General features: G+C 42.6%; 1 protein-coding gene across 1 annotated transcript in view; it reads right to left on the bottom strand.

The window, feature by feature from the left end:
- LOC126199464 (uncharacterized) overlaps positions 1 to 27,006 on the bottom strand; it is a 148,036-nt gene that overhangs the window by 71,812 nt on the left and 49,218 nt on the right. The window contains exon 3 of the mRNA XM_049936385.1: positions 21,552 to 21,620. Coding sequence (XP_049792342.1) covers positions 21,552 to 21,620 — 69 coding nt within the window. The remainder of the gene's footprint in view (positions 1 to 21,551; positions 21,621 to 27,006) is intronic.

Genomic DNA, 27,006 nt, shown 5'->3' with positions numbered 1-27,006 from the left:
TTAAGCTACAGTTTTGGACATTAGTGCAGCAATAGAATAAATGGTCAGCTGCAACATGTATGTACAGCATTTCGCTAACATCGAAAAGAAACTATCTGTGGGTATGATTTTGGGTCGCACTGATTACAGTCTTTAAAGAGAGAAAGAGGCCGAGTTAGTACTAGATCTGGAGCAATCCAATGACTTTAGGAAACGCTTATGTTGCTTGTTTGTGTAATAAGACATTTTAAAGGCACTGATGTGATAAGACACTGTAGCTATAAAAGGCACGACTGTTTTCGCTATTTTCTGTATGCATCATTCATTAAGATTTCTCTTTGACGCGGTCTGTGAACGCAGTCAGACATAGCTATCGGAATTATTTTTGCTGTTTACTTTTCCTATTGAAGAAATTATGGTGACTAACAAAGATGAGGACATACACCTTTACAAAAATGGTAACCGAAGTAAGAAGTCATTGGTCAAAGTTTACGAGTTAAGACAGATACGCCAAAGCCCAGAGATTATTTAAGATGGGTTTATCGTTTGTTGAATGTCATATAGCACAGTCCGTCTAATTCTGCATATAGTTTTACCCCGACATTAAAAATATATCTCACAAATTTCATGGGGAGATTACAAGAAAACCTAATTTAAATTGTTCAAGAGTTACATCAATGAAACAAGTTGGTTTGCATTTGGTTCTCGAGAAGTATCAGTTTGATGTCTTTAGTATAATCCATACTTTTGGTTCAAGGGATATGGTAGTAGTACCTGAAATGCATGAAATAACTAACTATCGGGAAAGTGTAATTAGCATGGATTGCAAAATAACAGTATTATCTAACGATGTCATTCAGAGACTAATAATAGTCACTGCAGAGTATTAAACAGCAATTGCGAAAGGAGTGGTCAGCTGTCCATGTCAGAAGATTGAGGAAAACCTTCTATTTCAACAAGGTAGCTGCGCAATAAGTTCTGCTGTTCAAAACATGTATAAGTTACTCATTCTATTCTTGGGACGCACCATTCCTCGTTCCGGTAGTATTTCTTCGCTGTCTAGTTTTCTCACTCTCGTTGTTCCGGTTTTCTCAGAAGAAAAACCATTCTCTAAATATATTTTCAATATCGCCGACGTGAAACAACGTATTAAAATGAATAAAAAACTACGGCGTCTTACAACTTGTTTCATTTACATTTATTAGTGTGTCATCACAGATGTTCTACCTTGAACTTTGGTTAGTCGTTTCATAACCATTTTTGTATTTTAATTTCATGCATTGCTGTCAGCGATTCTTCCGTGACAGTATTACTTTCGGTAAATGAAGAACAACCGCCTCCAGTAGCAATCGTGATTATATTTCAAAGAGTGATGCATTTAGAGTCCTTGGGGCTCGTCTTCATCTACTTTGACAGTCTACTTCACTTCTTCTCCCGATTTAGGTTACTTGTGGTCGTGTTAAGATCGCAGTAGTATATTGCAAAGCGGGCACGTTCTGAGTAAAAGTTTACAAATCTGCTACAAATCTAGAAATAACTTTCTGTTTATAATGGTGCATACATAGTTTTGAAGCATAGTATGAATCAAGATGTTTAGGACTTATATTCATTCTACAATAAATTTTGTAAATAGAAGTTAAAACAAGTCAAGGAAATTAAAATGTAAAGATCCTCCATTTCTAAAAATCCTGGCAGATTAAACCTATTTGCCTGACAGAGACTCGAACTCGGGACCTTTGCCTTTCGCGAGCAAGTGCTCTACCATCTGAGCTACCCAAGCAAGCCCCGACCGCATAGCTTTACATCCGGCAGTACCTCGTCTCCTACTTTCGCAGGAGAGCTTCTGTGAAGTTTGGAAAGTAGGAGACGAGGCACTGGCGGAAGTAAAGCTGTGGGGAAGGGGCGTGAGTCGTGCTTGGGTAGCTCAGATGATAAAGCACTTGCCCGCGAAAGGAAAAGGTCCTGAGTTCGAGTCCCGGTTCGGCACACAGTTTTAATCTGCCAGGAAGTTTCGTATCAGCGCACACTCCGCTGCAGAATGAAAATCTCATTCTAAATACACAGATGTTATTATATCAAAGAAGATACAAAGGTATCACGTTCATAGTTTACAGAATATCATTTAGGAAACAGTATGTGAAATGTGGAGCGTATGTATGTACATGAACGTGTTTACTCATACTGTGCTTCAAAACTATGTATCCACCACTGGAAAGAGAAAGTTATTTTTCGAATTGTAATAATTTTTAAAAAAATTCGTGTTATTTATTCGGTACGTATACCGCATCCTGGCGAAGGCTTATACAGGGAAAGAATGTTAATACTGCGTCAACCATGTTTACCGCTAACTTCAGACACGCAAAAACACGACCATCTGTCTTCGTCAAGGTCCATTTTTGAGGCCACGTAATGCGGTGAGCGCAAGCTGTTTGCTGGTCGGATGAATCTGGAGACGGAGCTGATGATATCAGCGGTTTTTATGTGTGTACCAGCGGAGCATACTTGCCCGGGGGATAAGAGTCCTTAAATGCCTGCCGACGATCTTTCAAGAAGGGACAGCCTGGAGGCGGCGCGCCAGCCGCGAGACGAGTACATAATAAGGCGGGAAGACGGGAGAGTTCCCAGGAGAACGAGAAGGGCCCAGTTTCGCGGTAACAAATTACCAACTTAACGTAATCTGTCAGTTCTCAGTGACAACCAAAAGGGTAAAGGGGACAGCACGACTCGAGCATAGCAGAACTAAAATTAAGATGGATTTTTTTCTTTCCGCAAATAGATCTACAAATTTGGTCTGAGTTGCCAAAAATCTCAGGCTTTAATTACATTCTGCGTTTTTGCCAAGGTAAAATAGGATGTTTCGAAAATTTACTTTCAAGCAGTGGAGTTAAGGAGACGACTACATCTTGTGTAGCTGCTGTTCCTTTAAACTCCTCGGTATTGGGTCGTTGAAGAAATCAAGCTGCTGACGTCGCGTCATGCATTGGTGTTAATGATGGCTATGCAGTACAGCGACTTGTCACACTTCTCTAGCATACTATCTAGTCAAAATATCCGGAGATTTATTACTGGACGCAAATATGGTGTCAATCTATCCATCACTTTTATGACTGCTTGACCTCTGCTGGGGACAGTTTCAGCGAGGTAGCTTAATGTCTGTGGAGGAATGTGTCAGCCCATGGTGTCAATCAATATCCATCCATCATTTTTATGACTGCGTGAGCTCTGCTGGGGACACTTTCAGTGAGGTAGCTTAATGTCTGTGGAGGGATGTCGGCCCATTCTTTCTCACGAATCGAAACCAGCGAAGTTAGTGATATTGGACGCTGAGATCTGGATCAGAGACGACTTTCTAATTACTCCAAAGCTGTTCCACTGGGTGTATGTCAGGACTCTGGAAAGAGCAGGCCATTTCTGGAATGTTAATGAGCACAAATCACTGCCTCACAGTTGCTGCATTATGAAAGGGCACATCGACATTGTGTGTTTATTGTGTATTGGACATGAGACCTAGAAACGGCAGGAAGCTTTTTTCACAACCCCACAACAAGCCACAGCAGTCCACTCACCCTCCAAGCCGCCCCATACCGAACCCGGGGTTATTGTGCGGTTAGGCTCCATTTAAAATTTTTCTCAGAAATTTTGCTTTGCAGACATATTGGCATTTTTTATGCTCAGAAAGAAGAAGACAGTGGCAGTGGCAAAGAGACGGAAAAGTAATAAATACTGGAATATTCCAGCAAGTGGTATAGAAAAAGCGAAGGAGACAGTGGCAGTGTAAAAGAAAAAGAGGACACAGGGGTTGGGGAACATAGTTGGCAGTGACAAACAATGCTTGGAAAAGACTGAAGGAGGCAATGCCAGGAGGCAAAAATAAAGAGGTTGAGAAAGTGGAAATGGGTGTGAGCCATTGATAATGAGAGACAGAGTATATGATAATGACAACATGGAAGACAGACATAGCGACAGTGGGAAGAGAGAGCAGCACTAGGAAGCAAGGAAAGTGATATTAGCAGTAAGAGAGAGCAAGATGAAGAGAGTGGCACTGAGAGGGCACCGTAGAATTAGGACAGAACGAAGAGTATTGTACCTGTGACACAGTAGACATTGACAAAGACACAGAAGGGTAATGGATATAAGCTACTTAAAGGGATGGACTAGTAGTGTAAGTGAGTTACAGTTAGTGATCTTGTGGGAATCTGAGGTGAGACGCACACCAAAGAAAAACGCGGATGTATTTGCATGTGAAAATATTTGGAAAAATTTTTAAAGGGGATGGCGAGGGTAGAATGAGGCAGCTGGTTGTCCACTTTTGAGTCAGAGTATTTTAAATACACAGGAACATATTTTAATTTTTTGTGCTCCGATAGGAGCAGTTAACTGCTTGTATGTTTTTTGGAATAAATATTTTCTTGGTCTGGTAACTTCCAGCTCCTCGCTCTCATCCTTCCATACACCAGCCATATGTGTGCACTGTGAACAAAAAACTGAGCCACAATGAAAAACTGGCAGGGGTGCTAAATAAAGTACTTCTTTGAACTAAACAGCCTGGAGGAGATGATGTCATTCTTTGAAATAATCAAGGCTGCAGTGTACACCGAAAATCTCATTCGTGCTGCTGCAAGATGGTTAATTTGAAGACAACTGTCTGTATTTAATTTCGACATGCCTCACTATCGTTAATATGCTGACCACAAATATGGGAAAAATACAAAATCTGCACAGACCACATTATTTAGACAGACCTTACAAAGCATTACTTGGTGATCATCTGATACTGCTTTGAACAGCCCTGATGACGACCAGTAGTGTAAACATGTAAAACATTTTCTGTGAAATGATGAAGTGATCGTACTAAATCATTAGCCGGGCGACCCAGCCAGGTGCCAGTCTTTTCATTTGACCTCACTTAAGCGGCCAGCGTGTGTTTGTGATGAAGGTGAGATGAAACAGAACAACACAAAAAATCAGTTCTAGAGCGAAGAAAATCTTCGAATGCGCTGGGAATCTAACCCGGGAGTCCGCAATCTAAAGGCAACGTCTCCAGCAACTAAGCTATTAGCTCCGGGCTAACAAAAAATAAATAAGCAAATAAAGGTCTTCCTTACGTGATACAGACAGACATGTTTAATAGTTAGTGTCGCGACCGGAATTCCTCAGCAGAGCACTAGCAGCGTGTTTCTCTTATCTTGCGCGTTGCCTGCATTAGTTCGATTTAATTAAGCATCTTACCAGCCGGACAGCAGCCGCCGCATACGCACTGGGAACACAGTAGACGCCTTCAGCTTGTGTTGTCACCCGCTACGATTACTATTGTGTTGGTAAAAAATACAATTAAGCCTATCGGCTACCGGTATGTTTGACCTTCAGCGTAATCTTCTTCCCTTCGTTCATTGGTTGCCTCCAAAATGTATTAAAATAATTTTATTCAGTGTATTTTATACATTAAATTTATTAGTTTGCATCATTACATTTTCATTCTTCATTCTCTCCAGGGCCCAATATTTTCCTGCATACCAGTTACGAGCCGCATCGTCCGTTGCTTGACATAGCCCCACAGGAACATCGCGATTATAATACACATCAGTCCCGTTTTTGTCAGTTGTTCCATATTACATGGGACTGTATTCATCTCTTTATTGAAGTTACCTTTTCATTTTTTTTTACTCTCGGAACAGTTTGTGATTCCTAATTCTTTTCCTAATTCTATTCCTTTATGAACTGAACATTAATCACTGTTGATGGTTTTAGCAAGTGAAGAACGCTGAGAACTTTGCCTAACGACACCAACTGTTACTGAAAGGTACTCTGTCACAGCTCCCTATACCATATGACATAGCATTGTAAATAAAAATCTTTTGGTGTGAAATTACAAATGTTATTCCTTGTGCACGATTGGGCTCGTTCTTTGTGAGGTTTACGTGATTCACATTTAATTTCGTAATTAGATGAGTAATATTTCCCTCTTTATGTAAAACAAGGTACTCAATCCCTTCAAAATATCTCAGATAACAATTAATGTATTAATTTATACAAAATTCTGCACCGATATACACCAGAAGATTCAACTTGCGAATCCCACTACGTGAGACGCTAACCTACACTACTGGGCAATAAAATTACTACACCAAGAAAAATGAAGATGATAAACTGCTATTCATTGGACAAATATATTGTACTAGAACTGATATGTGATTACATTTTCACGCAATTTGGGTGAATAGATCCTGAGAAATCAGTATCCAGAACAACCACCTCTGGCCGTAATAACGGCCATGATACGCCTGGGCATTGAGTGAAACACAGCTTGGATGGCGTGTATAGGTACAGCTACCCCTGCAACTTCAACACGATACCACGGTTCATCAAGAATAGTGACTGGAGTATTGTGACGAGCTAGTTGCTCGGCCACCGTTGACCAGACGTTTTCAATTGGTGAGAGACCTGGTGAATGTGCTGGCCAGGACAGCTGTCGAACATTTTCTGTATACACAAAGGCCCGTACAGGACTTGCAACATGCGGTCGTGCATTATCCTGCTGAAATGTGGGCTACGCAGGGATCGAATGAAGGGTAGAGCCACGGGTCGTAACACATTTGAAATGCAATGCCCACTGCTCTAAGTGCCGTCAATGCGAACAAGAGGTGACCAAGACGTGTAACCAATGGCACCCCATACCATCACGCCGGGTGATGCGCCAGTATGGCGATGACGAATACGCGCTTCCAATGTGCGTTCGTCGCGATGTTGCCAAACACGGATGCGACCATCATGATGCTGTAAACAGAACCTGGATTCATCCGAAAAAATGACGTTTTGCATGCGTGCACCTTGGTTTGTCGCTGGGTAAACCATCGCAGGCCCCTCTTGTCTGTGACTCTGAGCACTATGGGATTTAGCTTCTGAGGTCATCAGTCCCCTAGAACTTAGAACTACTTAAACCTAACTAACCTAAGGACGTCACACACATCCACGCCGGAGGCAGGATACGAATCTGCGACCGTAGCGGTCGCGCGGCTCCAGACTGTGCTTTTGTCTGTGATGCAGCGTCAAGGGTAACCGCAGCCATGGTCTCCGAGTTGATAGTCCATGCTGCTGCAAACGTCGACGAACTGTTCATGCAAATGGTTGATGTCTTGCAAACGTCCCCATCTGTTGACCCAGGGATCGAGACGTGGCTGCACGATCCGTTACAGCCATTTGGATAAGATGACTGTCATCTCGATTGCTAGTGATACGAGGCCGTTGGGATCCAATATTACCCTCCTGAACCCACCGATTCCATATTCTGCTAACAGTCATTGGATCTCGACCAACGCGAGCATCAATGTCGTGATACGATAAACCGCAATCGCGATGGGCTACAATCCGATCTTTATCATAGTCGGAAACGTGATGGTACGCATTTCTCCTCCTTACACGAGGCATCACAACAACTTGTCACCAGGCAACGCCGGTCAACTGGTGTTTGTGTATGAGAAATCGGTTGGAAATTTTCCTCATGTCAGCACGTTGTAGGTGTCGCCACCGACGCCGACCTTGTTTCAATGCTCTGAAAAGCTAATCATTTGCATATCACAGTATCTTCTTCCGGTCGGTTAAATTTCGCGTCTGTAGCACGTCATCTTCATGGTGTACTTAAATAAATATAGTTATTGCGGAACGTTGGTTTTGTTTTTTAAAAGTCTTGGCATCTGTATCTAAACACCTGCTTTATACTGTAAGTATGATCAATCGACTACGTATAACATTGTGTCTTCGTCAAACAAAATATTACTTGTGCAATTAAACTATAACAGTGTAAAATGGTTGAGAGTTCTCAACTCGCTTAGAGGGAAATGTCACTTCATTCAGTAGGACGAACAATACGACCTACTTCTTATTACAACGTTGTACCCCTCGTATTTCATCGTTCCACTGCGCGATAATGCAGAACATGAAAACAGAATAGACAGAATACGGGCAACATTCGATATGAGACTGCCGGACTGTAGTTGGCGTTCGACTCCGTTGTCTCATGGTTAAGTAATCCGAGGCGAGAGCCGTCGGTAGGAGAAGGGGCGAAGCCGGCTAGACAGCAGAGGAAGGGTCGAATCAGGGCTGGCCGAGGGCCAGGCGTGGACTGCGCCGGGCACTAAGCTCCCCCTTATACGGCGCACTTTCGGCGAGGCTCACGCGTTTACAGCTGTGCGAGAACGGCAGACCGAAGGCGAAACCCCTCCGCCCCGAGACTCGCAGCCCCTTCTTAACCCCATACCACCTTTCCTCCGCTTCTTGTCCTCCTCTTCCTTCTCCTCCTCCTGCTCCTCCTGTGTGCCCCATTTTTTCATATCCTCTCGCGCCAGCTTTAAACAGAAGCTTGAAATTATTTATCTTTGCCCCCCTTAGGCAAACTTTCCTGGGAGAGTCTCGGTCTGCTATTGCTCTCTGGCACAGTGGAACACGCAGCACCGGTCTCACAGAGAAACGGCGGAGAGCGTCCTCTGTGTGCTTTAGTGCACCACTACAGATTTTAATACGTCGTAAACAGCTGTAGACACTAAACGAGAGCGGAGACCATCGCCGTACAGGACTGGAGATGGCCAGATCTTTCATTATATACCCGCCTGCAATAAAGCAATGAGCTTTACAGCTTGACCCCCTTACCGTCGTGTCGTTTTCCTCCAGTTTGCTCCGGCGTTGTTTGCTACAATATTCCTCTGCTGTCGAGACCCAGACACACCCATCGTCCTGTTTTCCTTAACCCGTATTCTTGTTGCAAAGTAATGAAGCCGTTTCATTACACTAAAACGCAGTTATGCATTAAGACGGAGAGTTGATGCTGCAGTACACATGGACATCTTTCCGTTAAAGCCGCAAAGCAGAGACGAGCGTGTTGTCTAGATTAGATTAGATTCATACTTGTTCCATAGATCATTCAAATGGCTCTGAGCACTATGGGACTCAACTGCTGAGGTCATTAGTCCCCTAGAACTTAGAACTAGTTAAACCTAACTAACCTAAGGACATCACAAACATCCATGCCCGAGGCAGGATTCGAACCTGCGACCGTAGCGGTCTTGCGGTTCCAGACTGCAGCGCCTTTAACCGCACGGCCACTTCGGCCGGCCATAGATCATTAATACGACACTTCGTAGTGATGTGGAACGTGTCAGGTTAATAAAAGATGTCTGTACAAGATATTACATTACACAAAATATTGCATGACACTAATGTTTAAGTATATATATATATATTTTTTCCCTTAATACATATCTAAAAGTCAGCCAATGAGTAGAAGGAGTTGACATCTAGAAATTCTTTTAATTTATTTTTAAATGTTAGTTGGCTATCTGTTAGGCTTTTGATACTGTTTGGTATGTGACCAAAGACTTTTGTGGCAGCATAATTTACCCTTTTCTGTGCCAAAGTCACATTTAACCCTGCATAGTGAAGATCATCCTTTCTCCTGGTGTCATAGCTATGCACACTGCTATTACTTTTAACTGGGTTGGATTATTAACAACAAATTTCATAATTGAACATATATACTGTGAGGTTACTGTGAGGATCCCTAGAACCTTAAATAGATGTCTGCAGAATGACCGTGGGTGGGCTCCAGCAATTATTCTGATTACACGTTTTTGAGCAATGAATACTTTTCTACTCAACGACGAATTACCCCAGAATATGATGCCATACGAAAGCAGTGAATGAAAGTAGGCATAGTAAGCTAATTTACTGAGATTCTTATCACCAAAATTTGCAATAACCCTAATAGCATACGTAGCTGAACGCCGACGTTTCAGCAGACCATCAATGTGTTGCTTCTAGTTTAACCTCTCATCAATGGACGCACCTAAAAATTTTGAAAATTCTACCTTAGCTACAGACTTCTGTTCAAAGGCTATATTTATTACTGGAGTTGTGCCACTTACTGTACGGAACTGTATATACTGTGTTTTATCAAAATTTAAAGAGAGACCGTTTGCTGAGAACCACTTAATAATTTTGTGAAAAACATCATTTACAATTACATCACTTAGTTCTTGGTTTTTGGATGTTATTACTATACTTGTATCATCAGCAAAAAGAACTAACTTTGCATCTTCATCAATGTGGAATGGTAAGTCATTAATGTATATCAAGAACAGGTTTGAGGAATCATCTGTTGTTTTAACGTGTTTAAACCCGAAGTATTTAGCTCAGGAGAGCTTCAGTACGAAATAAAGTTATTACATCAGACTACAGTCAAGAACAAGAATACCTATATGCATATAAAAACAAACCATTACGTACCTCTGTGTTATTTCGAAGTGATAACATTGACATTATAATATCGCTCGTAATGGAAATTTATTGGGAGTAGCCAATTCTTAGTGAATAATAAGTAAATTAGAAAAATGGTTCAAATGGCTCTGAGCACTACCGGACTTAACATCTGAGGTCATCAGTCCCCTAGATCTTAGAACTACTTAAACCTAAATAACCTAAAGACATCACACATACCCATGCCCAAGGCAGGATTCGAACCTGCGACCGTAGCGGTCGTGCGGTTCCAGACTGTAGCGCCTGGAACCGCTCGGCCACACTGGCCGGCTGTAAATTAAGGATAGGTAAACTAAAACCTCATATAAAGAGGTGCAAAATATACCGGAAAAAGCAGAGGTTCGAGATTATACCATACTAGCAAGAGATTTCATGTTAGGAATTTCAGCGGTTTTTTGGCCTGCAAGTAAATGAAAGCAACGAACACCTTCCTCAGATATGAAAACACAAGATATGAAGAGACATGCAGGATGGATGTAGCCTTCTCTGGTTGTCAGCCAAGTCGAGTTGTCGCAACGTTTCGACGACTTTCCTACTTGTCACCCTCAGGTGAAATGTCAGGTTCATAATGTACGAGTAGAACAGGAGTACCTGGGCGCTTTTTTCGTTAAGGCAGATTATGGGGTGGTTTGTTGTCTTCACATTACTGTGGAGTTTTTGTAGGTCCTTTCTTTGGTGATTTTTTTGGTGATTATAAGCTATGTTACTGATGTCCCATGCTCAATCTGAGATCAGGGATTTTGATGTTTTTGTTTCCAAATATCTGCGGTTGTGATTTCCGAGGGTCTTACTTAAATCAATTGGTGAGGCAACAGTTCGGAGTTAAGAGGCTGTGACAAGGGTTCTAAATCAGGCATTTAGCTTCTCTACATTGACGGCAGCGTCTAGATTTGCCTTCGGGAATCGTTGATGGACATGAAATGTCCGTCATACGTCCCTCTACTGTATAGTCTTCAACATCATGATGGGTGTTTCCGCGGCATAGCTCCACCTTTGGCAGTCTTGTTCTGGGATGGGACGTGTCAGGCTACTTGTACACCCTCACCCCTACGGTGGCTGCTAGGCTGCTGTGTCAATTTAGAGAGGGGTAAAGCGCATGTAGTCTGAGAATTGTCTTCACCCTCTGCCACATTCCTACGCCATGTGAAGAGTTGGTCCACAGTCAGCCCGAGGTATTTCACAGCAGGACCCTATATAGACGCAGTGTGGGTTCTGGTCGTCGGCGTGAACATGGTAGACTGCGTCCTATCACTATTTAGTGTTATGTGCCATTTCTTGTCTCAAGCTTTTCTCTTTGCAAGTACATTTTGAAACGGCCTTGGTACTGGGTTTCTGTTACTGGTGCTGGCGAAGAACGCCATGTTATCAGCATATTGCGCTCACTGGTTTCGGTATTTGTGTCCACCGTGCACGACGTACAATGTGGGCCCTATGACGGATCCTTGCGGTTCACCGTCTCGGATGTGTCTATTCGTGGATTGCGCATTTTTTACCCTTACAGCGAAGCTTCTGCCCGATGCGTAGCTTTTTAAGGCTTTCAGATGGGCCCTGAGATACCCTGTGTGTATAGCTTTTGACAGAGCATATGAAAATTTTTGAAATAGTCTAGTCATACAATTCGACAATTGCCTCCTCAGTTGAGTTCTTTGGTAGTGACCTCCTCACCCTCATTAGTTGTTGAGCACCAGAATGGTTTTTCTGAAAGCGTGTTAAATTCAGTAACACGAATTGTCTGGGACGGCGTGACAGCAGTCCGCTTTGCTAAACAGTTCATTGTGTCGTCTGTCTGATGGCGAGAGCTAATTATGTGCAACAACATGGAATGGAGAGGAGCACTGGATTGAGAATGAAACTTGAAGATAACACAGCCATCGGGTTCAAGGTGTAGTTATACAAATTACACGAACTATTAACGAGCTTTCCTTTAACAGTGAGACATTGGTACATCGCAATAACATAGAGAAAATTCGCAGTGGTTCTTTGTTAATCTGTCGTGGAACACATACTTCCCAATGCTAGAAAATGGTTCAAATGGCTCTGAGCACTATGGAACTTAACATATGAGGTCATCAGTCACTTAGACTTAGAACTACTTAAACCTAACTAACCTAAGGACATCACACACATCCATGCCCGAGGCAGGATTCGACCGTAGCAGCAGCGCGGTTCCGGACTGAAGCGCCTAGAGCCGCTCGGCCACAACGGCCGGTCCCAGTGGTACTGAAAAGGTTAAGGCATCTGTTGTTACGGTATGTTTTTTTTCTCTTCCTTGATTTATGGAATATTCCGTCTATGTGGCTCTCCTCCCGACAGATTTTGGGGGCTGCAGCAATAAATGCGTTAGCTCCAGAGATGGCCACAAACGGTATGGGACAAGTCTGACCACGACGTCGTTTGTATCACGTCCACTGGGGGAGGGGGGGACACAATAAACATTTGTAAGACATACGTGAAAACTATGGCCCAAATGTGATTTTTGGATGTAACAGAAGGTTATTTGCGAGTAAAAGACAGGTTCTTGGAAGACAAATGATTCCTTGAAAACAAAGACTCAGTAGTTCTATGAGTAAGAGAAAATTTACTTCAAGTTTCTGCCTTCATTTATGTAGAAAATGTAGTCTGGTGAAATCGGTTGAATCCTTTAGAAACACCATGTGTTTCTGCATGTTCCTGTAACAAGCAATACCCTCTCTTCGATAACAGGCCAGGAACTGCACACGAATTATTTTATGGTAATTTCAATTCCCAGGTGCACAAATGATTTTTTAAACTCAGTACTTGGCGCAAACGGCTGAGATTCAGATCCAGCTCATACCATGTGTCACAACCGGTATCTCGGGCACGCAAAGAATGCTACGTTGCAAAAGCAGGGCGCTGCTCGAGCCGAAACGTAATCAAGAAGCACAAACAACACAATATTACTGGACCTAATGAATCATTCTGCGAGCCTCTCAGTACGGGGCAATAACTTTTAATCTCTAAGACCAGCTGCTCCAGAGTGTCCAAACACTGACGGAAAATGCTAAGGCATGGGGAGCTGACAATAGTTAAGACACCACGAAAACACAAATTCTCTAACACTTTCGGATAATTTACGCTAATGACCGCATCTCCTGCCACGACGACGTCTCTGAAGCCTCAGTCTCAGTGTCTGCTCATCCTGTCTGCAACTCCGATTCCGATGGAATGACAGTCTTGCTAGTTGCAGTATAGCTTGACTGGCGAATCGTGATGTACTGCCTGCTGCTGAAACAAGACTTCGTCTCTGAGACCACAACCGGCCGGCTGTAGTTGGACTTAGGCGCTGCAGACTGCCGCTCCTGTTCGGTCGCCGCCGTTTTTGGAGAAGATATGGGCCATCCCGGACCTTCCCCTGGTGAAGGGCTGTAACGAGTGTCTGCTAAGTCCCGGCCACAATCTGTTGGGCGAAACACCTGATTACCGCCTTCCTGCCTGTACGTCTTCTTGTTGATTCAGGTCTTGAGCTTTCGCCTTTACGACGCGCGTTATCTTTGATATACTGTCGGCAACCCGCATAAGCGCACGCCTCTCTTCGACATCGCCTGGGCAGTCCGCACTAGCTACGAGTGAGCAACGGTAAGCTTGCCCCTGCAGACTCCTGTTCCGGCCACCTGCAATACACCCCTGCTGGGGAACTGACCTGCACAACGGGCGCCGCTGACTAGGCTGCTGTGTTTGCATTGCTTGTCGTGCTGGAGTGTGCGAATACGCACTTCTACCACTGCGTCCGAGAAGAAGGTCTGTACTATAAAATCATCGGTAATAAATGTTATTCCAGGCAAAGCTGCTTCACTGTCAGGGCGTATGACATTCTCCCTAGCTCTCGGGCTTCGCCTCCTGTTACACTAATGTCCCGGCCTCACCTGCTCGACTCGCATGGCCACTAAAATTCCTTACCCATGGGCTGACCAGAATTTCAAATCCCCTTTGATACATTCACATGCACTGTAGGTTTTTCAAGGTTTTATAAGTCCGTTCAGGCACATGTCTCAATGATTCCTCGGACAAGAAAATTCTAGCTTTTGTACTTTCTTTAATGGCTTAGGTGCCGACGGAACAGTAAAAACAAAGCCATCTTTCTTACCCATTCGTATCTGGTCGCAGTATACAGGGAGAGCGCAAGGCCATTGATTGACTATAAAAATGGATTTCTAACGAACTATGTTAGATACAGCTGTGTGATTTGTTGAAAATGGTACTTACGTCATAAAGTTTTTGATGAATACGCTTTAGTAGAAAATGGTACTTATGTCTTTTTGATGGGTATTCTTCAGTTTTACTCATGAAGTTTTTATGGACACAATTCACTAAGTGGATTGAACTAGAGTCCAATGAAGCATGCTGTTTAAATATGTTAAACAGATATTGAAAAAAAATTAATAATGACAGCGGGAATAGTAAGCAAAAAATTACAAAATCGTCATATGTGTTCTGCTACCATATTTGAGACTATTGTTCATTTTACTAGATGTTCTATTCAACCATATGAGGTTGACATTAGTTGAGCTTTCGATTGGTCAGTTAGGTTCAGGATTCCAACCAATCTGGTTCAATCCATGTACCGAAAATATCTTCAAACCTCGCTACTAGCCTCTTACGTTTCACACAAGTCTTAAAATAAGCATCGTGAATTGGCTGGACATCTGCGAGCATACCTTCTCGTAATAAATATGTTCAGTTATGAAACTTCCTGGCAGATTAAAACTGTGTGTCGGACCAAGACTCGAACTCGGAACCCGTTTTCGAGTCTCGGTCCGGCACACAGTTTTAATCTGCCATGAAGTTTCATATCAGTGCTCAGTCCGCTGCATACTGAAAATTTCATTCTGGATGTTCGGTTATATTGCTTCAGAGGTAAGAGACTTTTCAATCATTCTCTTGCGCCTTTTCCTATTTCGACATTCTGCAAGTTGCTATTTCTGATACCTTTCATCGCCACCGGCCATACCTTATTTATCCATAGTCAGAATTACTTGCTAAGAAATATACGTATTCCTTTAAACACGTCCAAGTAACTGTTATTTCAGAGCAGAAGGTGTGTGCCACTAGTGAAACTCCTCATTGATGCCTTGCATATTTATTCTTTCTCTGAAAGTTTCCTTCACTTTCACTAGTTGTTCTACAAGCTAACGAAAAGGTACAACACTGCCTTGTGTTTTTATGAATATCAACTCCTTCTTTTTCATTTACTGCTTTTTATACTGTGTGGTCTTTGTTGCAAATTATTCATCTGGTCCTGTACTACATCCATTCTCTTCTCAGAGTTTTTGATTTCTGAATATGCGGTGACCATTGGAAATTTCCTTTCCAGTCCTGATAAGTTCGTTGTCACTGACGTTTCTATTGGTAATTTCATATTATTACATCTTCATTCATTCCATCCGCTCCTATCCACTGTTTGTTGTTCAGTACACTTAATTCTTTTCATTTATAAACCTCCATTCAAATTCTGAAAATGCCATGACAGTACTGTGGTTCCTCTGTCCTCGCACAATAACCTCACTTAGATATAATGAACTCACTTTAAAACTGAGCTCAAGTATTTCCAATGGAGTATTCCCCAATGGAGGTAAGTTTCAGACTGGACCAACACTTACAGCGAGTGGCAGGTGTCATACTGCTATTTAAATGATCGTATAAATTTATACTTTAAAAATATTTGTGCAGATATTGCTCTATATGCGAACCCTTGCACTTGTCCATTGGCAGTCCACTATCAAAAATTGCTTTCATGCTGTTAACCGTGCCTGGTCACTACGCAGTATAAATTTTATGACCTTTAAAAGTTGTAGGCTCATATTCTGCAAAATAATTCATGGAAAGCTACTCGAATTATTATCATAAATGACATGTATAATCCTATACCACAATACAAAGCAACGGACACGCCCTATTACAGGCATAAAAATACGATTTCTGTTCTTTGTCCATTTTCTCTTTATTTACTTATTATCGTGTCATTAGTACAAAACGTATAATCATCAAAAGGAAATAGGTCGTTGTCATCAGTTTTATACATTGGCTAACCATACATTGTTCACGCCGAGTGCAATCGGTGTTGCCCTCGTCACGTCTCTCGTGATGTATGTGGCTGGGGATGTGGAACAGTGTACTCGACTGATGTTCGACCGCACAGCATCACACTTGTAGAAAACTGATTCCGCAGAAAGGCTCCACTTCTGCAGTTTGGTCTTGCGTCTAGTGGTACTAGACAGAAGTCTGTTGAGAACTTTCGATGCTGTTCACTTCTCTGAAAGACCGGGAGGCAGATCTTCCTTCGGAACTATCCAATTCTCCAAATTTTGACATTTCCCCCGCCACTCTGAGATCTTTGCTCGCTGGGGCGTTCCTGTAAGAGGTTCAGTAGTTGCCAAGAAGGGCTTCCTTCGTTTGAGTCTAGGATGGGTTCGACGAAAGCCATGTTAAGAGTGGTTTCCATAGACATAGCCTTGCCTCTCCCGCATCAAGTAGCTATCTCGCGTCTGATTTCTGAAGGTGCTATGCCAGCAACATAGTGAATTTTATATACGGGTGTAGCTTTTAAAGAACCTTTGACAATGAGATAGGTCTCTTTAAGCGCCAAATCTATTTTTAAGGCATGAGTGGTTTGCCGAACGTGTGTATTCAGCGCTGGAGTAACACGGTGCAAGAACGCTAGTTTTCGCGGTGCAAGGGGCAAACTCCCCATGTGGTACCAGTCACTTTTTGTGTTAATACCTAAACAAAAGCTTCTGACGAAATACAATGTGGAAAACGCCGTACCAACTAGCACACTTTACACGAAATGTTGCTTTTTTCGACCAGTAACGTGTTCCTGTCTGGTGCAACACTACATGGGCGTACCGTTTCCGCCTGGAATTCACTCGGCTTCAGGGTGTGAGAGAGAGCGCGATTACACTTCGCACAACTTGGCAGAGTTTTCTGAAGATGACCGTAGTAGCATCCTCGCCTAATGACAATGGGGCTTTGTGAGGCTTGCACAGCCGAGCGGATACCAGTCGAATTCGCATTGGCCACGAAGCTGCAGGTTGTGGGAGTTCGATGTTCCGTAGACCTCGCCCTGCTTTCTGACGTAGGTAGCCACCACGTTTCCTTACAATGGGGAGCGCGCCCGCTCGACCGCTGGAATCAAGTGATGCCCTGCTTTCTGACGTAGGTAGCCACCACGTTTCCTTACAATGGGGAGCGCGCCCGCTCGACCGCTGGAATCAAGTGATGCCCTGCTTTCTGACGTAGGTAGCCACCACGTTTCCTTACAATGGGGAGCGCGCCCGCTCGACCGCTGGAATCAAGTGATGCCGCACCGCGTTGTCAGTGAGTGTTGGGAAACTTCAAACTTCGGCGAAGATCAGTTTGGATTCCGTAGAAATGTTGGAACACGTGAGGCAATACTGACCTTACGACTTATCTTAGAAGGAAGATTAAGGAAAGGTAAACCAACGTTTCTAGCATTTGTAGACTTAGAGAAAGCTTTTGACAATGTTGACTGGAATACTCTCTTTCAAATTCTAAATGTGGCAGGGGTAAAATACAGGGAGCGAAAGTTGATAGCAGTAATAAAAACGGGTGGAAGCCGACTTCGGGGAAGATCAGTTTGGATTCCGTAGAAATGTTGGAACACGTGAGGCAATACTGACCTTACGACTTATCTTACAAGGAAGATTAAGGAAAGGACGCGGGACTCGTACTGGGTTGAAAATGATTGCTTTCCCCCTCTCAGACAACGAAAGCGTATTTAAGTTCACACCTTCACTTATTTTCTCTTTAGTGATTGCCCCATCCAAACAAGAACATGTAGAGACGACTATTCATCGATCCTTAACGTCGCAACTATATCTTGCTCCACTACCACTGACATCCAGTCCTATTATCGGAGACGACCGTTTCCCTAAAGAAAGCGTGCTTCGAGCTTCTGTGTTAGACGTAAGTAAATATTGTTTGGTATGTGTCTAGACTTGGACTGATTGTGTGCTGTGTTGATGAGGCGGAGGGGAAAAATCACTCGGATAATAGCTCGGATCAATCAAGCTCGGATAACAGTGAAACAAACGATATTCAGTTGGGTCATTCTAACAATTTAACACGATCAGTGCAGCGTTCCGATTCGATTTAGGTCTGGCTCAGATTGCTACTCGGAACCTAGCGTCCTGCGAGCAATACTGTTTGAGTAACTTCATAATATTTTCAGAGGCTGCTGAATCTTTATACAGTGTCGGTGAACATCCGTATCAGATTTTTCATTTACCTCTGGCATCATCGGAATCACCCTTGTGAAACGGAAATGTGGTTAGGACGCGGGACTCGTACTGGGTTGAAAATGATTGCTTTCTCTGTCGTTTTCCTGTACCACACGAAACGAATTTTGGATTCTGTTTGAAATACGGCCACTTGTTGGCACCATGGTTTTTCCTCTCCGTTCAGATGTGGACGATGACCCTTCAGAAAGTTGATAGCAGTAATAAAAAGTGGTAGAAGCCGACCTCGGCGAAGATCAGTTTGGATTCCGTAGAAATGTTGGAACACGTGAGGCAATACTGACCTTACGACTTATCTTAGAAGGAAGATTAAGGAAAGGTAAACCAACGTTTCTAGCATTTGTAGACTTAGAGAAAGCTTTTGACAATGTTGACTGGAATACTCTCTTTCAAATTCTAAAGGTGGCAGGGGTAAAATACAGGGAGCGAAAGGCTATTTACAATTTGTACAGAAAGCAGATGGCATAAGAGTCGAGGGACATGAAAGGGAAACAGTGGTTGGGAAGGGAGTGAGACAGGGTTGTAGCCTCTCCCCGATGTTATTCAATCTGTATATTGAGCAAGCAGTAAAGGAAACAAAAGAAAAATTTGGAGTAGGTATTAAAATCCATGGAGAAGAATTAAGAACTTTGAGGTTCGCCGATGACATTGTAATTCTGTCAGAGACAGCAAAGGACTTGGAAGAGCAGTTGAACGGAATGGACAGTGTCTTGAAAGGAGGATATAAGATGAACATCAACAAAAGCAAAACGAGGATAATGGAATGTAGTCGAATTAAATCAGGTGATGCTGAGGGAATTAGATTAGGAAATGAGACACTTAAAGTAGTAAAGGAGTTTTGCTGTTCGGGGAGCAAAATAACTGATGATGATCGAAGTAGAGAGGATATAAAATGTAGACTGGCAATGGCAAGGAATGCGTTTCTGAAGAAGAGGAATTTGTTAACATCGAGTATAGATTTAAGTGTCAGGAAGTCAAAAAAAATGGTTCAAATGGTTCTGAGTACTATGGGACTTAACATCTGAGGTCATCAGTCCCCTAGAACTTAGAACTACTTAAACCTAACTAACCTAAGGACATCACACACATCCATGCCCGAGGCAGGATTCGAACCCGCGACCGTAGCGGTCGCGCAGTTCCAGACTGAAGCGCCTAGAACCGCTCGGCCACACCGGCCGGCGTCAGAAAGTCGTTTCTGAAAGTATTTGTATGGAGTGTAGCCATGTATGGAAGTGAAACATGGACAATAAATAGTTTCGACAAGAAGAGAGTTGAAGCTTTGGAAATGTGGTGTCACAGAAGAATGTTGAAGATTAGGTGGGTAGATCACGTAACTAATGAGGAGGTATTGAATAGGATTGGGGAGAAGAGACGTTTGTGGCACAACTTGACTAGAAGAAGGGATCTGTTGGTAGGACATGTCCTGAGGCATCAAGGGATCTCAAATTTAGCATTGGAGGGCAGTCTGAAGGATAAATATCGTAGAGGGAGACCTAGAGATGAATACACTAGGCAGATTCAGAAGGATGTAGGTTGTAGTAGGTACTGGGAGATGAAGGATCTTGCACAGGATAGATTAACATGGAGAGCTGCATCAAACCAGTCTCAGGACTGAAGACCACAACAACAACATCATTATCCTAAGCAGAAACAAGTCGATAAATCATCACAGTGAGTATGTACGTAGGGTCCGAGCTGACCACACCGACATATGCTGCGTCTCAGGTTATCACTGGTACTTTTATCAAACTACCTACTCACGAATACTTCCCACACGTTCTCAAGCTTCGATGTGGTGTACCTGTTCAATTGACTGGACGACATTTCACTAAGAATTGTCGGAAAATTTAGTCATATTGTACAGCTCATTCTTCGAAAAAACTCGGTTGCATTTTGAGACCTGTGCTCATCTTACGATAGTATCAACAATCACCAAATTATTATTGTTAGTAATATAGTTCTGAAGTAAGCATGGGATAAGAAATACGTTAGTAACTAGAACATTTGTAATCCTGTCCTAGCTACCTCGTAGACATCACTTTCGAATCTAACGACAAGATATTCAGTTTAGTTTTTCGCTGAAGACCTAAGCTGAGTCACCCATATTCGAACAAATTCCACGGTAAACAGGTAACAATGCACTGAGACACAGAATTCGTCTGAAGGAAATGTTTGTCTCCAATATGAAAAATCATGGTGTCATTTCTGTATTATATACTAAACAAGAGATGCAATTATGTGATGATCAGAATGAAATGGAAGGAAAAAAAGCAAGGGAGGAACTCGTAAACTGAGCTGGGAATGTAAAGCAATAGGAGTACGTTCTTATAAAATAGTAAGAGTAATTCACAAAAGTTATTATAACATATAAAATATATCATAAACATAGTGAACGAAATTGTGAAGCTTTCATCTGCTTCTGGGTTTCTTAGATCACTGAAAGAACGGTTTTGTTAACGCAAAGTAATACCCCACTTCTGTTTCAAGCTTCACAACTTCATTCCTTTTGCTGCGCCTCTAATTCGTTCACTTGTGTCATGTGACCAGAACGATACCATGGCGTCCTGGCGTCCAATCACAGAACCTGCGCAAGTGGCGCCTCTGTGACGGCACTGTGAACTAATGCGTCTAGTATGTCTACCCGCCCGGACAGTGTATCGTGTATTTATGTACATGTGTATGGCGTGTGTCTGCAGAAGAGCTTACTGATGCAACGGGCCACTGCACTACTGTGCATGCGCTATACTACGTTCAGAAATGTCTAGAGCAGCAGTGCATTCCAAAAGACTGCAGAAAGTACCGTGGGAAATACTCGTTTTTTTACTATACATGCATGCAGCTCAAATTACTTCTACAGCTATGCATATAAAAATGGAATAGAAGCACAAAAAATTAGTGTTTCTTTCTCTACGTTCCAGATACATAAAAAAAGAACAGTATGTGAAAAGAAACGAGCAGAAGTGAAAGGACTCCACTGCTTTTGATTTCCACCTTGTTTATTGGAGTTGCTGGGCGTTATCCGAGAGCCGAGTGAACTGTCAAGGATATCGGAAGGCTGTTCTGGAAAGGGAGAAACAGAGACAAAGAAACTAAACGTACGATAGAGAGAAGATGAACAACAAATGCTGCAATAGTAATAAAATCGTCAGTAATGATACACTACAGCTCTTGAGCAACAATTCAGTCATTATGTAACATTAGAGATGTCACCAACAGTACGCAACTAAATACTCTTAAGACAGCGTGTGATCACAGGGTAGATACTTGGAAGATATTGGCTACTAGCCACAAATACAGTTCACAAATAGGCATCAGTGCAACTTAAAACTTAAGAATTCTACAGTTTGCTATAGAATGTGCACACTAGATTATGTTACCAAAAGTAAATTAAAGATACTGGGGACAGAAAACATAAACCAAAATCTACATTACGTAAATATACTCTTTACTCTACGCTTAAGTTTCAATTCTGCTCAAATAAAGACTAAAATCTAAGAAAAGTGTGCTTCATCTTGATGGAAAAATAGGAACTACCTTCTTCCTGTTACAGATGATAGAAGTACGTCAAGAAACAGCACTGCCTGCATAATTTTAATCGTTATTTTTAGCGGTTTGAAGGTCTGGTTTTAAGTTGAACATTTTATAGTTTTTTTTTTCTTTACCACAAAAATGTTTCGGGAATAGTCTGAAAATTATATCAATTAATGTACTCGAGACGTACTGTAAAAGGGAAAAATGTCTATCATTTTCTTTTATAGCCGGTGTTAAACACATTTTACTCTTCAATGGGTATTAGTTTCATGACACAAATAAAACAGAAAATAGAAAATAAAGAAAAATTTGTTAGAACCTATCGTTTAAAATGTTTGGAGTTTTGAGCAATTGCATGATTCTATACTTACGTGCAGAAGTCCAAAGCTAGAAATGGAAAAGTTAACGAGAACAACAGGGAAATTAAATATTATTTTACTGAATACAGGCTAACATTTGTATCTTTTCGTAAATGTATAACGTGAAAAGTTATTTAGTTAACTGCGTGAAACTTGGATACTTTGTGACTAGGCAAGTAAAGTTCTGAAACGGAAGCTCCTCTCGATGACAGTAAGAAGCAGGATAGTCGATACTGCCTACAGGAAGTCAGCTGTCAGCAGTGAACATGCGACACAGAAGCAGGAGCCTCGATCCACGTGCAAGCCTTGGCAGTGTTATCGGCTTCGCCTTGTTCGTCTGTCAGCGTAGACAGACACACTATGCTCCGCCCTTCACCTTTGTACCTAATGTGTCCATCCTTCTGGTATCCAAACCCTTAAGTATTTAATGTTGTTATGAAAAGCGCAATAGCTCCCATTTCATAACGTGTGATGTTAAGTAAATACCCTTAATAGATCTACACTGTGCTTTTAGTGCACTTGTTAATTCTGTTGGAGGTTTTACAAATACAATAAAGGTTGACTCATCCACTGTGCCGTTGAGAAACAATTTCGTTAAGTGTTCACGTGATTTTGACTGCCCATGCCATATATGACTATGACTTTCAGAACATATTGTTTGGGCAGTAGGCGTTATACGAAAGTGATACCCATTGCAAATATGTGTGACGAAACAGGCTCCATCAATGGTGAGAACGGAGGGAAACTGGTTAATGGACACTAGTGATAAGCATAGAAGCGAATCGCTGTTATCCAATGCCAGAGAACATAAGTAAAAGTAAAATGTAGTACACAACAAAGTGTTTATTTTACGTCTATGAGCATATTTCTCGCTACTTTTGTCGTGCATGCTCACAAATTTTCACACATCACATTACATTTGCTCACTGACGAACACAGTGTGCTTAAGGTTACCAGAATCTTGAACTGCTGTCATCTGTTATATAACTAGCGTGCCCGTACTCTCCGTCAACACTTTACATATTTTCCATAAAGGCAATCTATAAAGGAAATGAATCAAGCGCTTTACCAGGTCATTAAGCACTGGCCCCTTCTAAAATGTAACCAACTCAGTACTCTGTCTTACCTTCACCTCACTCAGTTTCTCTCCAAAAATGATTTGCTTTGAAACTTCCTGGCAGATTAAAACTGTGTGCCGGACCGAGACTCTAACTCGGGACCTTTGCCTCTCGCGGGCACGTGCTCTACCAACTGATGTTTCATATCAGCACACACTCCACTGCAGAGTGAAAATCTCATTCTGGAAACATCCCCCAGGCTGTGGCTAAGCTATGTCTCCGCAATATTCTTTCTTTCAGGAGTGCTAGTTCTGCAAGGTTCGCTGGAGAGCTTCTGTAAAGTTTGGAAGGTAGGAGACGACGTACTGGCAGAAGTAAAGCTGTGAGGACTGGGCGTGAGTCGTGCTTGGGTAGCTCAGTTGGTAGAGCACTTGTCCGCGAAAGGCAAAGGTCCCGAGTTCGAGGCTCGGTCCGGCACACAGTTTTAATCTGCCAGGAAATTTTATATCAGCGCCCACTCCGCTGCAGAGTGAAAATCTCATTCTGGAATGATATGCTTTCCTTACGGCATGTTGCAAAAATTACTTCCGATTTTCTTACTCTATGAAACACAATCTATCGAAAAAAGTAAATGCTAGTGTTTCTGAAATCATTCCATACCAGGGAAAGACTGAAAAAAAATTATACTGGTATGCTATCTGTACTAACTTCAACACCCTTATTTTAGGTTGTAATTAAGAGAAGGCACGTTGTCTCAAATTTATTTCTGAAAAACTTAACAAATGAAGACAGAGGAAATTTAAGTTAATGGTAAAAAAATCCGGCAATGGAATTAGTAACCTTTTAAGATGGTGTATTAAAATAGAGAAACGAAGTGAGGTTAAATAACTTAGTTACTGAATTCATGCTAAAAAAATTTTAAAAGAGTGTGTATGCTGTTGCCTCCTCCGAGTTTTGAACTGTTTCACTGAGCCAGCTATAGTGAAACTCACAGTTTTAGACTTTGACGTGGAGTCAGAACGGCAGTACATCTCTGCATTTTTCACATCAATAAACACTGCAAGAGGTGGAAGGGGTGAAATACAAAAATCCTGTACACGATTAGACATAGAATCACAGCTCTTTGATTGCATGGTCTGACTCTTTACCACTAGGCCACAATGCTGTACATTTCGCACTCTTGGTATTATTCACTGAAGAAATATACTAACGCAAAACAAAAAAGCACTGAGATGACAATATAATATTAAACAGTGAGCTAAGAGTATGTATAAATATAACATTAAAAGACAGATAGAGTACGTAAAAACCACAAAACAGTCCTCAACCATTATACCAGAAAGAAGTTGTTGTGTGTAACACCACATCAAATTCATGGAATGTAGGTGAAAATGAAATAATACTTTACTGAATCGTAATTCCTGCTGAATCAATACAGTAATGATGGATGGACTATACACGAATTATGTGACAACTTAACAGCAATATGCACTGAAACGAAAACTTTTCCATGATAGTAGTAACTGGCAAACTTGTGAAAGTGAGTACCGGTTTAGGACAGATTCACTGTCAAAATAATGGTATACACATAACAGACAGATATTTAATGGCTGTTACTGTTGTTTTCTTCAATCGTATGACTGGTTCGTTGCTACTTAGCAGGCTTGACTATCTTTTGCAAACCTCTTCATCTCCGCATAGGTACTGCAATCTACACTCATGCTCATAAATTAAGGATAATTGCAGAATGTGGTGCCACACAACGTGGCACTACACAAAACTGGAGCTAATAGCATAGGCACATAGGGAACACACACGACACATATCTATAAGTCCACGGTATTGGTGATAAGTTGAGAAAACAGTCCCGAAATACATGTGCTAGGAAACGCCACTGTTTCCTGACCATGTACCGCGACATCAGTATGGGATGTGATCACCAGGAACATGTACACAGGCCGCACAACGGCTTGGCTTACTCTGGATCAGGTGGTCGAACAGCTGCTGGGGTACAGCCTCCCATTCTTGCACCAGTGTCTGTCGGAGCTCCTGAAGTGTCGTAGTGGTTTGAAGACATGCAGCTATACTCCGACCGAGAGCATCTTAGACGCGCTCGACGGGGTTTAGGTCTGGAGAACAGGCAGGGCACTCCATTTGCCTGAAACATTGTTTCAAAGTACTCCTCCATGACGCCGGTTCGATGGGGTCGTGCGTTATCATCCATCAGAAGGAAGGTGGGACCCAGTGCACCCCTGAAAAGGCGGTCATACTGGTGCAAAATGACGTCCCCATACACCTGACCTGTTACAGTTCTTCTGTCAAAGACCTGCAGGGATGTACGTGCACCAGTCATAATCCAATTCCACACCATCAAAACATGACCTCCGTATAGGTCCCCTTCAAGGACATCTTGTTCTTCGTTCACACCTGATGAAAACCCGGCGAGAATCACTGTTCAGACTATACCTGGACTCGTCTGCGAACATAACTTGGAACCACTGTTCCAATGACCATGTACTGTGTCCTTGACTCCAGTCTTTACGGATTCTCCTGTGACCAGGGGTCAGTGGAATGTATCTTGCAGATCTCCGGGCGAATAAACCATGTCTGTTCAGTCGTCTGTACACTGTGTGTCTGGAGACAACTGTTCTACTGGCTGCGGTAAGGTCCCGAGCAAGGCTACCTGCAGTACTCCGAGACTGTCTGCGGGCGCTGATGATGAGATACCGGTCTTCTTGTGGTGTAGTACACTGCGGACGTCCCGTACTGTTGCGACTGGACACGCTTCCTTTCTGCTGGAATCGTTGTCATAATCTTGAGATCATACTTTGTGGCACGCGGAGGGCCCGTGCTACGACCTGCTGTGTTTGACCAGCCTCCAATCGCCCTGGTATTCTACCCCTCATAATCATGTGTTCTTTGAACCATTCGCAACACACAGTCACCATTAGCACGCCTGAAAACGTCTGCACACTTACTCACTGCACCGTACTCTGACGTCCAACGACACACCTTTGCGTGTGTGGACTGCTCCCAGCGCCATCGTCAGGTCAAATGCACCACCGCATGGTCATACTCCGAGGTGATTTAAACCCGCAAACCGCCCACCACAGCTTGTTTCACCATGTATCAGCACTATCCTCAATTTATAACCATGACTGTACATCTATTTGAACCTGTTTCCTATGTTCAGATCATTGTTTTTCTCTACAGTGCACACACACACACACACACACACACACACACACACACACACACACGCGCGCGCGCGCGCGCGCGCGCACGCACACACACACACACAAATTTCCAACCCACTTCCTAATTCACAATTATTTTATGCTGTAGGATGTGTCCTATCAATCAGTTCCTTCCTCTAACGAAATTGTGGCACAGTTTCCCCCCGTTTGATTTGATACCTTCTTATTAGTTTTTTGAGAACATTCCTAGGTAGCACCGCATTTTAAAAATTGCAAGTGAGCGAGCATGCAGTAGGTCATA

The sequence above is a fragment of the Schistocerca nitens genome, chromosome 8, assembly GCF_023898315.1.
Source record: "Schistocerca nitens isolate TAMUIC-IGC-003100 chromosome 8, iqSchNite1.1, whole genome shotgun sequence".
Lineage (NCBI taxonomy): Eukaryota > Metazoa > Arthropoda > Insecta > Orthoptera > Acrididae > Schistocerca > Schistocerca nitens.
Note: the sequence above shows the minus strand (reverse complement) of the source record. Positions and strands in the feature narration are given on the sequence as shown.